The 16,377-nt window shown below is 35.9% G+C and overlaps 1 protein-coding gene across 1 annotated transcript in view; it reads right to left on the bottom strand.

Moving 5' to 3' along the window:
* Positions 1-16,377, bottom strand: part of Dthd1 (death domain containing 1) — a 63,475-nt gene that overhangs the window by 4,629 nt on the left and 42,469 nt on the right. Inside the window, exon 9 of the mRNA XM_004867674.3 lies at positions 2,199-2,256. Coding sequence (XP_004867731.1) covers positions 2,199-2,256 — 58 coding nt within the window. The remainder of the gene's footprint in view (positions 1-2,198; positions 2,257-16,377) is intronic.

Below are 16,377 nucleotides of genomic sequence, written 5' to 3'. Positions count from 1 at the left end.
AAGCCTGTTTTTATCCTCTGTACTTAAGTTCTAATGGTCCCAATTCTAAACATCTCAAATATTTCTTCAACTTTCTAGTTTAATTCACTTAATTCTAATTATTCCTGCTACATTTGGAGCTCAAATGTCCCCTAAAGGCCCATGTTTTGAAAAATTAGTCCCCATCCTGTGGAACTACTGGGAAGTAGTGGAACATTTAGGGGGTGGGTTCCAAAGAGAGTAAGTTAGATCATTGGGGGAATGTCCTTGAAGTGGATATGGAGACTCTGGCCACTTCCTGTTTCTTTCTTTGCTTCCAGATACTATGAAGTGAACAACATCTGAAGTGAACTCCAGAAAACATGGGAGTCTCCAAAGGAGACTTTGTAAGACAATGATTTTGAAGTGAAATTGAGGCAAGGAGAACACAGGGAGACATACACTCTTATTATGATGCATTGTGCTGCCAAAGTCCCAAATCAACAGAGCCAAGCAACCATAAACTGAAAGCTCTAAAACTGTTAGACCAAATAAGCCTTTCCTCCTGTTAAGCTGATTACCTCAGTTGTTTTAGCACTGTGAAAAAAGTGCTATGAAGTCCTACCATAAAGTCCTATGAATCTCTTATTGCAGAATCCCAGTTGCTACCTCGTATTCCTGTTATCAATTGTGACTCATTTTGGTCTCCTGCACAACTAATGGAAGTTTTGGGGCCTAATCTGATCTTGTTAGTACCCCATTAATAAATCTCTTGAAAGGTCTTTATGTTATTTAAACTTCTAAACATTTAAAGCTTTTAAAAGTTCCATCCTATTAAAATTTCAAACTGTATCTAGTATCTTGTTTCTATAGGAGCTTTGACTTTTTTGTACATAAAGGAAGGATCATTATACTCTTGTACTCTCTGACTATTGACAAGGGCAATAATTGTGCCTTTATTTGAATATCAAATTTTCAAAAGTTAATATTATTAACTTAAACTTACTGATCTCTTGCCAATTGGTGTTGTCACTATTTTTTTACATCACCTGCTCTCTCTTTTAAAAAGTTTTATTTTCCCTTAAAGAGTATATAATATTAAAGTTTATTCCTGTCCTACCCCTAATGTAGTTTAGTATACCCTGTGCATTTTCTGCACAAATCTCTAAGGGTAATCTCTGGTTAGGATACTATGCCATCCATGGAAAGTGGTGATAAAATAGTCAGAAGCCATTCTCTGCTCTCCTTTAAAGACTAATAAGATATTTCAGTAGTAGCCATTAATATTACAAAATAATTTTTAAAGCCTAAGACAGAATAAAAGCATCAAATTCTACCCTGAAAACTATATCATTATTTTGTAACTACATACTTACTTATGTATAACCTTACCAATTGTGCACAACCACAGTAAGTAGTAAACGTTTTTTTGTGGGCTCATATAAATATGTACTTCTATTTCAAATCTATTGACCTTGAATGTTGGTTTGAACTGACCTCATTTAAAGATTTACAACTTAATAGTCAACACTTCAGTACAAACTCTAATCAGTTATTTATGAAACCTAGGAAGTTACTTGTTGTCTGAGCAAAATAATACTTGATATGGTTTATGTTTTTGTATAGGTTTCAATACCAATTTAATTATATGCATATTTCAGAATGCTATTTTGGTTTATATGTGCACAACTTTCAAGAAAACTCTATTTTATTGGACTGATAAACTTAGCAATTAATTGAAAAATCACTTTCTTCATTCTTTGCCACAAAAGGGTTCATATATCCATTTTTAGTTTAGACCTAAAATGTCCCCCAGAATTCTCATCTCTGTCAAAGGTGACTGGATCATGGGGGCACTGTATTCATCAGTGGATTCATTCACTGACAAGTTCAGTAACTAAATGCACTGTCAGTATGTGGGGCCTGGTTGGAGGTGGGTCACAGGGAACATGGCCTGCAAAGGTGTATTCTTGTCTCCTGTTCTTCACTTTTCTCTCCTTTCTGACCTCCTGCTACCATGAGTGGAGCCCCTTTTCTCCTCTGCCAGGCCTTTGCACCATGCTGTTTCTGCCTTACAGGCAGCTGACCATGAATCAAAACCCTAAGCCAAAATAAGTCACTCCTTTAAGTTGTGAGTATTGGGTATTTTGTCCCAGCAACAGGAAAGTGATTAAGAAAAATACATAGAATATAAGAGGTGGGAGGGGTACTATAATGAAGATAGAGCAAGTATTCCATACCTACAGGATCTGTAGAAATTCTTTTGGTACTCTGTGGACGGTTGATCAATTTTTCATGCTATTGAAGGAAAGAGACATAGAATAAGCAGAATAAATTATTCATTGGTGAACGTTTTGCAAACGAATATTCAACTGAACCTTATTCCTATTTGGAAGAAGGACTGAATTCATACCTTGAAAAAGTAGACCTTTAATTTGTATGTGCATGCTTGAAAGGCAAAGTATTGTAACCATATTTTTAAACATAGTTTTAAACAAGTTTAAAAAGACATTTTTAAATAATATTATGAAATTCACATGAACTCTGAACAAACAAACATTTTTAACTAAAATGTAAAACTGTTAAAGCCAATTAATACAGAGCAAACTCTCTAAACCACAAATATGGTGCTTTGGGGATCAGCACCGAGATCAGTCTTGGTGCTTCAACAGTTGGCACAGGGGTTAGTGCCTCATAGGTAGTCAAATAATAGGTTGCGTGACTGATGCATGAAGGATGTGCACACAGCATGGTAAGAATAATGGCACTGAAAAAAATATAAAAGAAAATGCAAATCATTTGAAGAAAAAGGGACAATTTCAGGTTTTTTTTAAAAAGGTATTAATATTGTTTTATCTGAATTTCTAATGGACTGTGATGGTTAATTTCTGCATCAACTTGACTAGGTTAAAGGATTTCCAGATAGCTAGTAAAACAATATTTTGAGTATATCTGTGAGGATGTTTCCATGAGTGATTGATATTTGAATCAGTGAACTGAATCAAGAATGTCGACCCTCACTAATGAAGGTGAGCATTTCAATCTCTTATGGCCTAAATGAAATTGAAAGGGAGATGAATGATAAATTCTGCTACTCCCATTGGTTCTGTTTCTCCTGGAGATTCCTGACAAATAAAGATGTAAAAATATATATACATAAAAAGAATAATGGCATTGAGCATATATTATCCTGGACAATATTTTATCAAGAAGTAACCACATACATAATCATTACTTTACTTTTCTACACCATCTGCTGAACATTGTCCTCAGTTAATGTGATATAGTGGAGAGAGCACTGGAGATAAGATAAAGACATTGGGTTTGGATAACAATTCAGTGGTTGAGTAGCAGGGTTACTGGGGAGAATTTACCTCCTCAATCTCTCTGTTATGTTTATCCAAAGCTACATAACAAAAACATGTGCACAAATGTTCACAGCAGCTTTATTTATAATAGCCAAAAACTAGAAACAAGTAAATGTTTCCCAAGAGGTAAATGGGAATCTATGGCATACTATTTAGTAATAATAAGGACAAATCATTGATACATGCAACAACTCCTAGCCACAACTTCCAAGGACTGCAGGGCATTATAATGAGTACAAAATTCTAGTCTCAAAAGTTTACATATTCTGATTTCACTTATATCACATTCTTGAAATTAAAGAATAGTAAAGACGTACAACAGAAGGGGTTAGGGACTTTTTCTGACTGAAGATGTAGTACAAAAATGAGCTTTGTGGCAGTGGACAAGTTATGTGTCCTAAAGGTAGTGGTGGAGTGATGGGAACACAAATACACACATATAAAAAAAGTCACAGAACTATCTTATATCAAAGTCAACTTTCTAACTTTCATATTCTGCTATAATTACATAAGATGTTACTACTGAGGAAAACTAGTTAAAGAATGTATAACTCTACTGTCTTTTGGAACTTTCTGTGAATCTATAATTATTTCTTTCCTTTTTTTTCTTTTCAGTGCCGGAGATTGAACCCAGGACCTTGTACAATCTAAGCATGTACTCTATACTGAACTATACCCCAGCCCAAAATATTTTTTAAAAGCCTACTTCCCAGCAATGATATAAGGGGAATGATATAAGTCCTGTATTTTAATGTGTAGCACACTAATTCCTACTAAGCACTGTACACAAGTTAATTAAATCTGAATAACATATTTTGTAGGCATTCTCCTCACAGATATTGCATAAACATAGAAACATAAAATGTCTATTAAGAAGTGTGATGGGAAGGAATTCAGAAAAACAGTGTAAGTATAATTTTACTATACTGTAACATTGCAAAATAAATGCATTTTTGAGGCACTATGTGCTAGGCCCCCTCAAAAATAAAAAATAAGTACGAATTTAAACAGTGCACCAGGAACTGTGATTCCCATCAAGGGCACATAACCTGAGCCGAGTCTGGGACAGATATACATGTTAGATTATTTTTCTTTATATCAATAGTTTTGTCTCTGCAGTCATATTTCTTCACAAATGTCTTGTAGCACAGAGCGTGGAACTAGTGTTTAAATATAGGGATTTTTTTCACACTCATGAAAATTCGGGTCAAGTACTTCATCTGACACAAAACCACAGAAGCAGTGGGTAGCAGCAACACAGGTGTGGTTAGACTTCCAGACATTGTGCTGGTCTTCTTCATAGCCCCTTGTTCAGGGATTTTCAATGCCACTTTCCCTTCCTTTTTCTCCCTTTCACTTTCTTACCTCGTTCTCTTTTCCTTGCACAATTTTTTGTCATTTTTGTCTGTGTAGTATGTTTGCCGTATATATTACCTTTTGTAAGTCACTGTTACCCAGAGTCTGCCCCAAAGCAAACAGGAAGTCTCCGACTGTCTTCACATGGCTTCCTCTCCCCCAAGTGTCTTGTAAGTCCTCATACTGTCCCCTGCAGGCCTTCCTTAGCACAGCTGGCTCTAAGGTTTCCCTACATTTGTTTGTTTGTTTGTTTGTTTGGTACCGGGGATGGAACTCCGGTCTTTGCGCGCTTGCGCAGCAGGCGGAGAAACCACTGAGCTAAATCCCCGGCCCGATGTTATTCTAATACCTCTCCTATTTGCTAAAGGAAAGTTTGCTATTCTTCTCAAGTAATCTATTTCTATGTTAATATTGTATATTTTGACTTGTTATACGTAATGTTTTCAATGCCACTTTTAACATACATATCACTGCTTAGGATGATAGCTGGGCAAATTGAAACATGCCTCAAAAGCTCTCTGTAAACACCCAAGTTTGTCCTTATGCAGCAGTTTGTCCCTCACTGTAAGTCTCTCAAGGGCATCAGTATAAAAGGATAAATAATTAAGATATGTACAAGTGTTGTAAGCACAGCACAGGCCTCATCTACTTGGAGGTGATTTAAAAAATTGAAATCATAGACAGACCTTGACTTAGTACAATTGTCTTACATGCTTCATGTGTTCTTTGACTTATTAGTCTGGTTTTCAATCTGTGTGTATGATAAAAACTTTATAAGGCCTTATAAGATAAATAAATGAATCTGATGCTGGAAGAATGAAAGGAGGTGAAGGGAAGGGGAAAAAGAAAGGAATTGAAATGTGTTATGTGCATATACCAATCCTCTAAAGTGAATGTAATCATTATGTACTGCAGATATGTACTAATTAAAGTCAAAAAAGGAAAAAATAATAATAAAATGAAATAAGCCCCCCCCCAAAAAAAAACAAAGGCAGACACTTACACTGGAAGGATCCATATGTGTCTTACAGCCACTGTTGTTAGGATTTCTTCAATTATAGACTATTCTTTCCATGCTGCTTAAATATAATCCTCTCACTGAATTCTTAAAACCGAGTAAATATTTTTCTAGGTGACTCATATGTGTGGCACTTTGATCTTTTGTGTGCAAACAAATAACACTTTGGCATTGTAGTATAGAGCATTATTTCCCATAGCACCTCTGAAAATTCCCCCATGATCTTTTCACCACTCTATGCTTGAGCCAGAACTGTCTTGGCCTTGACTTGTTATGCCAATCCCTCTGAGGACCAATGTGTTTTCTTTGAAATAGTTGAGGTAGCACTGTACGAAAGAATGGTAAAAATGTTTAATCTGTGCAACAATATCTTTTCTTGACTTAAATGGCATGCCCTTTCAAATTCAGATGTATTTTCAAGACATTGGTTAAATTCTACCCCTTTTATCAACTACGTTAATGACTTGTTTCTTAGTTTAGAGTCTATGTATTATTACACAATTTATCTAACAATTTAATTGTATTGTTATTAATGCTGTTCATACATGCTTATTTTCCATCCCCAGTTATGCTTTTAGTAATTTATTGTGTGCTTTTCTATATCTCCTTTAACATCAGGACTTACATTTGCCATTGGGAACTACATCAGACTCTTAATGAACACATTCAAGTCATGGGGACCCTCCATAAATAATCACCAAGGATTGTTGTACCCATATTTTTAAAGTCAATAGTCTTAGATGGATACCAGTGATGCTCAGAAAATGTTTTTATGTATTTATAAAGAATTCTTCCACATTTCAAATTTGACCACTCTTGGTTAGACTTTTACTTCACTCCTGTTTACCACTCCCTTAGCAAGGGATTACATCTCCTACTCTTTAAGAAAAAGAAGCAGTGTTTCTCCATCCTCAATCCCTGACAATGAATCTTGAAGAAAAGGCAAAAAAAGAAGTTCACACATTGACTCATTTGGTCACAGATAAGGCCACAGTAAGGCCACAGCTGTAACAAGCAAACTGGATGATACACATGTTCAGATGTGGTGACCACAGTAGCAAAAAAACCTAACTGAACTGTAAACTGGCACTCTTCAAATGTACCCTCAATAAATGCATGGAAGAATGACAGAAATATCTTTATCTAAAGTTATAATGATTTCAAGTATTATGTCAAAACAAGAGTGAAATTCTGATTGCTCCTTTCTTTTCTTTTTTGGTACGGGGGATAGAACTCAGGTTCTTGCTCTTGCAAGGCAGGTGGCGGAACCACTGAGCTAAATCCTCGGACCCTGTTTGCTTCTTACTTACTTGACACTACAGGGTTATAGTAATCATAGAGTTAATTTCTATTAAATAATTCCATAAATTACCCCACAAGAGTCACCCAGATGACCTAGCTCTGGGATGCGCCTCCTCGTGCACAATCTCCATCTTCAAGAAATTTCTCCTCAAATATTTCTGGCAGTTTCATGGGCCTTACTCTCTTGGTCTTCACACCATTCCACTTAGTACCTCACAATGCTCAGCTGGCCCATGCAGCCCCCACACCCCTCCTGTGGTAGAACAGCTTCCGTAACCCCTCAGTTCTACCACATACAGTGCGTCCTGATGGGTTCTGCCAATCTTGCATGTTTGGTCCTGAGGCACCACATAGGCCCACATGTTGACATCTATGACTCTCACAGGTTGGTACCATAGCTGCTTCACCACCATCTGCTGGGTCCTGCCAAGGTGACCCTGTTTTTGTCACTCTCTGTGGAGCACTCAGTTCCTCCTACTTTGCTCCCAAGCTGTGCAATTCTCCACCATGTATACATACCAAATGCTCTCCTGATATGTCAGCTGTGTGGCAAAGTATGATAGAGTGCAGGAATTGGCAACTTACCCCTTATGTGACATGACAGTGGAGTAGTATTGACTGTGCCCTGATATGCCAAAGAGCTCAGTGAAGTAGTTTTTCCATTTTTTAACATCTAAAACCCTTTCCCTTAGGACCTAGTCATACAAAAAGGATAAACTTGGAAATAGATTTTGCTAATACTTCTAAACACCTGCCAATATCTGTGCTGACATTAATATGTAATACATAATGTATTTAACATATATATTTAAAACATATAATTATAGCATATAATAAGTCATAATATGTTATATTAATATTAAATAATGGTATATATTTATATACTTATATATTTAACTTGTGATATTCAATATGTACTCATATATTTAATAAGTCTATACAGTAAATATATGTAAAAATGTGTTTCTATTAAATAATAGCACACACATCACCCCTGCAAATAGAATTCTGTCAAGTACTATCCAAGACTGTATTTCTGAGACTCAGCTTAATTCCTAATCCAGCTTGCGCCTCACCTTCTATACAATAACCTTCTAGGCTGCTTATTTCTCTAAACATTTATCAGGTAAGTATAATATTTTCAGAGCTGATCCTGCTTCAGTGTCATTTAAAATCACTTTCTTCTTTGGTATCTTAGCTGCCTTTTCCACACAGGTGCCATACATACACATAACAAAAATTGTGTGGAAAATAGAGTATGTTTCATGATTTCCTCTATTGTGGCTGAGAATATCAAGGCTGATGGAAACAGGGAGATAGAACTTTTGCAAACAGGAAGGGGTCCAAGAGACTAAGGCCAAGTGGAGGGTAGGAGGCAAAGAGGAAGTAAAAAGATTTAAGATGTGTCATGTAAACATACCAAATATCCACAGTGAATGTAAACGTTATGATGGGTTTCATTTTCTGTTTACATTATATGTTTCCTTATGTGTTTACATGAGCTAAACATAATAATGACAATAATAATGAAAATGGGGAAAGAGGATCAAGAGACAGAAGAAAGGAGGTGGGTGGGGAGGAGAAGAGGAATAAAAAAATCACGACATGTTATCTTCATGTTTCTATTCTTGAAGATGAATGTAAATTTCATGTATTGCAAACATGTACAAATAAAATAAAATTTTCTTTAAAAAGAGTGGTTCAGTTTCTTTGCTGAGACCCCAAGTGAGGAGCAGGGTGGGGAAATCAAAGTGTGATTAAGCCCAAAACTGTCTCCCTACTACCACGCTACTTGACACATGGACTCTCTGATCACATCAAGTTTATACGATACTCTGTCAACTGCTGGTTCCTCAGCCAATTCATGCCTTAGTTCTCTGGCCTTTAAAATCATTATCATTATTTTATATATTTCCTAGACTTGCTGTATGCTTTAAATGAAAGAAAATAAGTAGTACAATTTTTTTCATTGTTGTGCAACACATTGCTCTAGTGTTTATCATGGTGATGGTGGAGCACACAAACCTATTTCGGTTCCATCCATGTAAAAGTACAGCACATACAGTCATGTTCAGTACATGACACTTGACAGTGGTAACAAACAACTGATACTGGTTCACATAAAGTACTATAGAGTACTTTTTATTTTTAAGTGCCCCGTAATACTTGTGCATATTTACAGGATAAAATATGATAATTTGAGCGATATTTGTATATAATGTGGAATGATCAGATCAGGGTGAAAAGCATTCTCATCTGTAATAGTTATCATTTCTATGGATTGGAAACCTTCCAGATCCTCTAGCTATTGTGAAATAATAATAAATTGTTGTAGGCTACAGTTAGTTACATGGCTGTTTTATAGAGCACTAGAACTGTTTCCTCCTAACTATATCCTGCCACCCACTGAAAAGGGGAGAGTATAGAGGGAGGTTATAATGCACTGTCAATGAAATCAGATGAAATAATTTAGGTCAGTTACTGGCCCACAGTATGTTTTCAGTAAAACACACCTAATTGTTTTATCACACAAGTTTTGGTAGAATTAAAGCATCATTTCTGCATGCAGAGAGGCTTTCTACAACCCTAAACTTCCAATTTGTAGAAGATTGTCCAAATATCCACCTGTAACTACAGCTAATCCTGTAAATATAGCCTTGTGCAGAGGAAGATGTAATCTGAACACTACTGTGGTGGAACAGCTTCGGAGCTACCTTAGCACCCTCCCGTGAGGTCTCAGCCTTCCCTCTGGTCCCAGACTCGGCCACTGTGGACCATCTGGTCTCTAATAGTGCTTTAGCCTGGAAAAAGGCTCAATATTTCAATCTCAGCTAGGACTCACTCTCATTGTACTGTGCTTTCAGGGAGCTTAGAATGGGGCTGACGTTAACCAAGCTAACGTCACTGTAGAAACATGTGGGTGGAAATAAGAGTGAAAAACAGTGCCATGGAAATAAGTGCCATTGTGGGTTGGCTTTAGGGCTGATTTGCTTGGTGACATCTGTCATCATCACTGCACCCTCCAGGCTAAATGAATGAACATAAATCACAGTAGAGAACACAGCAAAGATGAGGGAATGAAATTCTTCCAGGACTCAACAGAGTAACCAGTAAAATCTAATATAAAAGTTAGAACAAGAGAAAGTTGGGGAAATTATTTTCATGATTTCATATATTATTTGAGGTGCTCTGTGGAAATAATGAAATAAAATGATATTTTTGACTATTATAAATTGTACCTTGGGTGGTCACTTAACTTCAAAGCACCCAAACAATGTTATTGGCATTTGGTAGATGTAGGAATAACAAGTAGTGAAGATTGTTCTCTTTAATTTATACTGCCTTCCAGTTCTTGGGTTTCCACTACAGAGCTAAGTATTGTGGTAGATAATATGCTAGCACATTACGTTTACTTATTACTTACATTACTTATTACTGATACTGTACTTTTAGCACAGATGCTACACAATATAAAAACTAAACAATAGCTTTATACAACTGCCACCACCACCAACAACAACAAAAAAACCCCACCATTCTGTTATTATTTTTTATCATTTACCTTGGGGCACTGATACATGAGATTTTCACAGGTAAGTGCTATAACTTGTGGGGACAACTACTTCATCCAGCCTCAACTTGTACCCCTTCCACCCCCTCATAATTACCCAACTTTTTTCTGGTAAATACATAATGTATTTTGTAATGAAAAGGCACACATGTGAAAATGAGTATCAGTAGACTAAGAAAGTACATATAATTAGCATTTTCTGCATATCTTTAGCAAGGATTTTTGCCAGATGCTTGTAAAGTATCATAAGTAATTCCTGGTTTTCATTGCTTCCTCTATTCTGTATTTATTTTGCATAGAGGTATCTATAAAAGTTGTCTTCTGCTTAACTTGACTGCATTTATTACATAATAATTGTAAACTGTATTCTCAGTTTTATAATATATGGTTCAAATAAAATTCTTAATAGTTTTTGTTGTAAACAAACTAGACAGAATATTGATCAATGAAGTACTCTGGTATAAAAATTAATGGTAGCATAAATTGTGCAGTAGCTGTGGGTTCAATATAAACACCAATCAAATGAGAGCTTATCTCAGTGTTGAATGAGGCATATGCATGACTATATTATCCCATGCCAAAGTTATAACAATGTGTTAATGTGTTATTATCCCCAATTCACTGATGTAACATCTCCAACATAACCTAGCTAGGATATGGAAAAACTGGTCTTAAAATCCAGGTCTGTCTAAAATCTCAACTTAATAAATAATATTGACTCTAGGTAGTAATATCAGCTACTGTTTTTATTAATTATCATTTACCAAGACTTACTCTAAAAATGTATTATAATCGTAGCAATATAATATTGCATACTCAGGGCTAGAGTTGTAGCTCACTGTAGACTGCCAGTGTAGCAGGCATTCGGCCCCTAGGTCCAATTTTCTTTTTTATATGAAGAGATTTTTAAATATAGATATTTTTATATATAGATATACATGTGGCATAGCTATATATCTCCTTACAAAGCAATTGTTATGCTTATTTTACAAATGAGAGAACAGACTTACAGAAAAAATAATTTAATCTAAAATGTGCATATTAAGTGACAGATATAACTTTTCAGTTAATATCTGTAAGTGTCCAGATCCTCTAATTATAACTCTAAGTCAAAATTTGTATGTAAAATGAAGGTTATGACATAGAACTTTCTGTTCAGCCATTCTAGTACCTCCTGCACTATGCTCATGATTTACATATATCAACTTTACTTTTCTGGTCTTGAATGGAGATAAAGAGCTCAACTCCTACTTATCAAACTTATAGTCTTGAAGAAAGTATTCCCTTCACTCTTCAATTTCCTCACTTAAGGAATGAGGATAGCATTAGTGCCACTGAAGTGAGGCCCTGAGTTATACCAGGTAACTTGGAACAAGACATTATATTTAATAAATTCAAAATATGACCAGTTAGGACTTTTATTTTTCAATTATTCCACTATTTGTGGCCTATATTAATATAGCTTTTAAAGAATCCTTTATATATGGAAATAATTTCACTTGTGTAAACACCAAAAAACTTTTAAAATAAATACAATTAAAACAAAACAATGTTATTAAATTCTGTTGCCAGCTAAGAATTCTAAGCTTGGAACAAGTCCGTCAAAAAGGAAATTTTGTTAAAAAGAGTGAAACTGACTCAGAAGATCACAGATAGGATTTAAAAGAGAACAAATGTCTCATCATATAAATCTATTTTTAGATGTACTATCCTAAAAAAATAAACAAATAAAGCAACTCAGAATTTCAAATTTTGGAGATAAATCATTATATCCAAGTACCTCCTTTTATTTGCTGGGAATTAAATCTTTCAGTTTAATAGTATGGAAAATATTTTTGTCTTTCAGAACTATAGAGCTAATATTTTAAGGGGATCTGGGTGACCAGTCAGCAACAAACAGCGAGGAACATGGACTCATAACCTAAAGAAGGGAATGTTGGAGCTGTCCTGTTAAAGGGATGGATATCACATCTGCACTGAAAATCAGCTAAGACCTGATATCATCACATAAATAGGACAGAAAAATCGATCAAGCTGTTCAGAAGCTGCTAAGCATTCAAAATGAAGATGACTGAGAAGGCCTGCTTCTAATTCAAACACTGAAAATGTCCAAGTCAACAAGGAAACTACCATCCAAGGCTCTGTTCCAAAGCCTAATTTCAGCAAAAGATATAACCACCCTTCCCAACTGGCTTTTTGAAAGATCTAGATTTGGGAAACACTCTGAAGTGCAAAACATGTGAGGCAAAATGTCACACTGGTAGAAGTGGCAGGCATAACAATAAGCAAGGATCTGGCTTACTCAGAATAGGAGGAGATGGGAAAGCATAAAAGAAGGTTGACTCTGCAGTCTGCTTCACTCTCTATGAAGTTGTGCAAGCTGAGGCAAACCATCTACACTCTTATCCTGAACTTCTAACTGGGAAACAGAAATAATAGCCCCCACCTCTATGGTGTGCATGAAGATGGATTAAAAAAAAATCTATAAAAGATGTGGCCTACATGGAGAACTCAACAAAGGGTGGCAAGGACATGCAGACAAATACAATGTTCTTATTTTATTAGGACCCTGGTTCTAAAAAAATCCACTGAGGAAACCATTGAGTCAGTAGGTGAAAATAGAACATAGGCTGGGCAGTAAATGCTAATAAGTAGCAATGGCTACCAGCAGTGTGAAGAGACAACCCACAATGTGGGAAAAAATCTTCACCTGCTCTTCCTCAGACAAAGGTCTACTATCTCAAATCTATAAAGAACTTAAAAAGATCAGACCTCCCAAATTTAAAGACCCAATCTGAAAATGATTATCTGAAATGAACAGATATTTCTCTGACAAAGAAGTAGAAATAGCAAATAAATACATGAAAAAAGGTTCAACATCACTGGTCACTCGAGAGATGCAAATGAAAACAATGCTGAGATTCCACTTCACTCCAGAAAGAATGGCTGATATCATGAAATCAACCAATAACAAGTGCTGGCAGGGCTGTGGGGAAAGAGGAACCCTGCTCCACTGCTGGTGGGAGTGCAGACTGGTGCAACCACTGTGGAAATCAGTATGGAGATACCTCAAAGAACTAGGACTGGAAGTCCCATTTGACCCAGCTATTCCATTGCTGGGGATCTTCCTCAAAGAATTAAAAGAATCATACCACAGTGATATATGTGCACCCATGTTCATAGCAGAACAGTTTGTAATAGCTAAAACTTGTAAACAGCCCAAAAGCCCATCAACTGGAGACTGGATAAAGAAAATGTGGGTTTTTTATAAAATGGAGTACTACTCCTCCATAAAAAATGAGAAATTAGAGACATTTCTAGCTAAGTGGATGCACATTGAGGCAATACTCTTAAGTAACTAAATAGGACACACGTGTAAATACCGAATAGTTTCTCTGGTGTGAGAAACTGAAAGTGTAAATAAGGACTAAAATTAATTAAAATTAATTAAAAGACACCAGCCTCAGCCAATTATTGCTGTTATCATTATGAATATTCTCAGAATTGTAATGTCAGTATAGAACTTCCTGAAGGTTTAGGCAGAAATGTTTGGCCCTCACAATAAAAGGAAGTGCTTCTACGTAGAGTGGTCTAGAAATCAGCATAAATCCATAGAGAAGTGAGAGTAGTGGGGAAAAAGGTGAGTACAGAGTTCAGAGCAAGAAGAGCTGACCTAGAGTGGTTTCCAATTACAAAGAAGTCTAGCAATTAGGTTTGGGAATAAAAACAGGCTGCTTCCAACCATGGAAGCAATGTAGATCCCTGTCTTAGTTCTGCTTGTGTCTTCCCTTATTTAAAACCCACTCATACTTCTATACATCCAACTTTATGTTTGGCTTTAAATGCTTTTTTTTTCTTAAATTCTTTTATTGGTACATTTTAGGTATATAGTAAGGTTTCCTTTATCATTGGGTGCTTGTACGTGTACACGATGTATCTTGGTTCTTATTTTTTCCCTATTCCCTGCGCGCCCTTCACCCCCTCCACCCTTCCCTATTTACATAGACTTCGTTTCCATTTGTTTTTCTTTTCTCATCATTTTTTCTTTTCCTTCTTTCCTTTCCCCTTCCCCTCTCACCACCCCTACCCCTTTGGACCTTTTCGTCCGATTTCGAATTATCAATTATTCATTTTAATCATTTTAATCTTTATTTACACTTTCGGTTTCTCATACTAGAGAGACTATTTGGTATTTACACGTGTCCTCTTTACTTCACTTAAGAGTATGGCCTCAATATGCATCCACTTAGCTATAAATATCTCTAGTTTCTCGTTCTTTATGGCTGAGTAGTACTCCATTTTATTAAAAAAAACAAAACAAAACAAAAAAAAACCCACATCTTCTTTATCCAGTTTCCAGTTGATGGGCACTTGGGCTGTTTCCAAGCTTTAGCTATTACAAACTGTGCCGCTATAAACATGGGTGCTCATGTATCACTCTGGTATGATTCTTTTAATTCTTCTGGGAAGATGCCCAGCTTTGTTTTTAATATTTAAATTTCCTTTCTTCTTAGAAAATCAGTTTTTAAGCCTTCAACCTGAGTGTGGTTTTATCAAGAGGAAGAGATTCACACATCTCTCAGCCCTTAATGAGCTCTTTCACAAAAGTATATGTACAGCCAGGGATTTAGCTCAGCGGTTTCACCGCCTGCAGCGCAAGCACAAGGACCCGAATTCAATCCCCCGTACCAAAAAAAAAGTATATATACAGCTTTAGGCCCTTGTAGCCAGATGGATCAATTCAGGAAAACCCTAAGTGTCTAAGGAATGGGGACACTTGGGAGAAGGTGCACCCAGCCATGGCTGCAAACACAAAGAAAATTCTGAACAATTCAAAAAATATATGTGAAATGTATGTAAAGGTAACCAAAAGAAGTTACCAGAATCAGCCAGGAATAGAGAAATCTCATTTCTACACGAGTTTCTCTGTTTTCATTTTTTTACCTACCAAATAGGCAAAGCAGTAGATTCAAATGACTTGGAATAAGGATTAACTGCAGAATACATAAAACATTTCAAATGTGCAAATATTACACAAATGTTAACTATTTTTAATATGATTTAATATTTAGCATTCCTAGTAATTCTGGTACAAGCAGATACCTTGATTCATCAATGCAGCTATGTAGAAGGTGTTATTAATTCTTGAAGCCATTTAACAAATCAAAGAGAGAGACACAACACTGTTAGGACTTACATTACCTTTAACCTTTTCTCCTCACTGTTTCATTTCTAGGTTATACTGCCTTTAGATTTTGTCAATCCAGAAGACTTTTCAAGGTGTCTGTTGAACTCTAAGTATAATTCTTTCTAGAATTTTCTAAAAATCAGGCTGTCAATTGTGTGGAAGGTGGCCAAAAGCAGAATAAAGACCTACTGATACTCTCCAAGGAAATAATCTATTAATAGATTAATAATCTATTAATAATCTATCTAATATCTGTAATTATCTATTAGGGCAATATTAAAAGGAATAGTGATAAAATGCAAATGTAAATGCTTCTAAAGACAATAAAGTACTACGTTGTACCACAAGATAACAACTCAGACTGGTGTCCCAGAAAGCCCCTATCTATAACTTCCTCTATCTCCCAATGCACTTCTACCTCCCAGCCCCACATATTCACTCTGTCACCAAGTCCTATTGATCCCAGACCCCAGCTCTCCAACTCTGTTATCTTCTTGCCATCCTTATTACCAAGATCATATATCAGACCATCATTGTCACTTCTGTGATCTATTTAACTTTTTAGTTTACTTGAGCTCTTTAATTTACCTCTCTAGTTTATTCTTATAGGCTAAAC

Source organism: Heterocephalus glaber, unplaced genomic scaffold (assembly GCF_053883595.1).
Source record: "Heterocephalus glaber isolate CG9 unplaced genomic scaffold, H.glaber_assembly_v1.0 deba00001509, whole genome shotgun sequence".
Classification (NCBI taxonomy): Eukaryota; Metazoa; Chordata; class Mammalia; order Rodentia; family Bathyergidae; genus Heterocephalus; species Heterocephalus glaber.
This window is presented reverse-complemented; position numbering and strand designations above follow the sequence as displayed.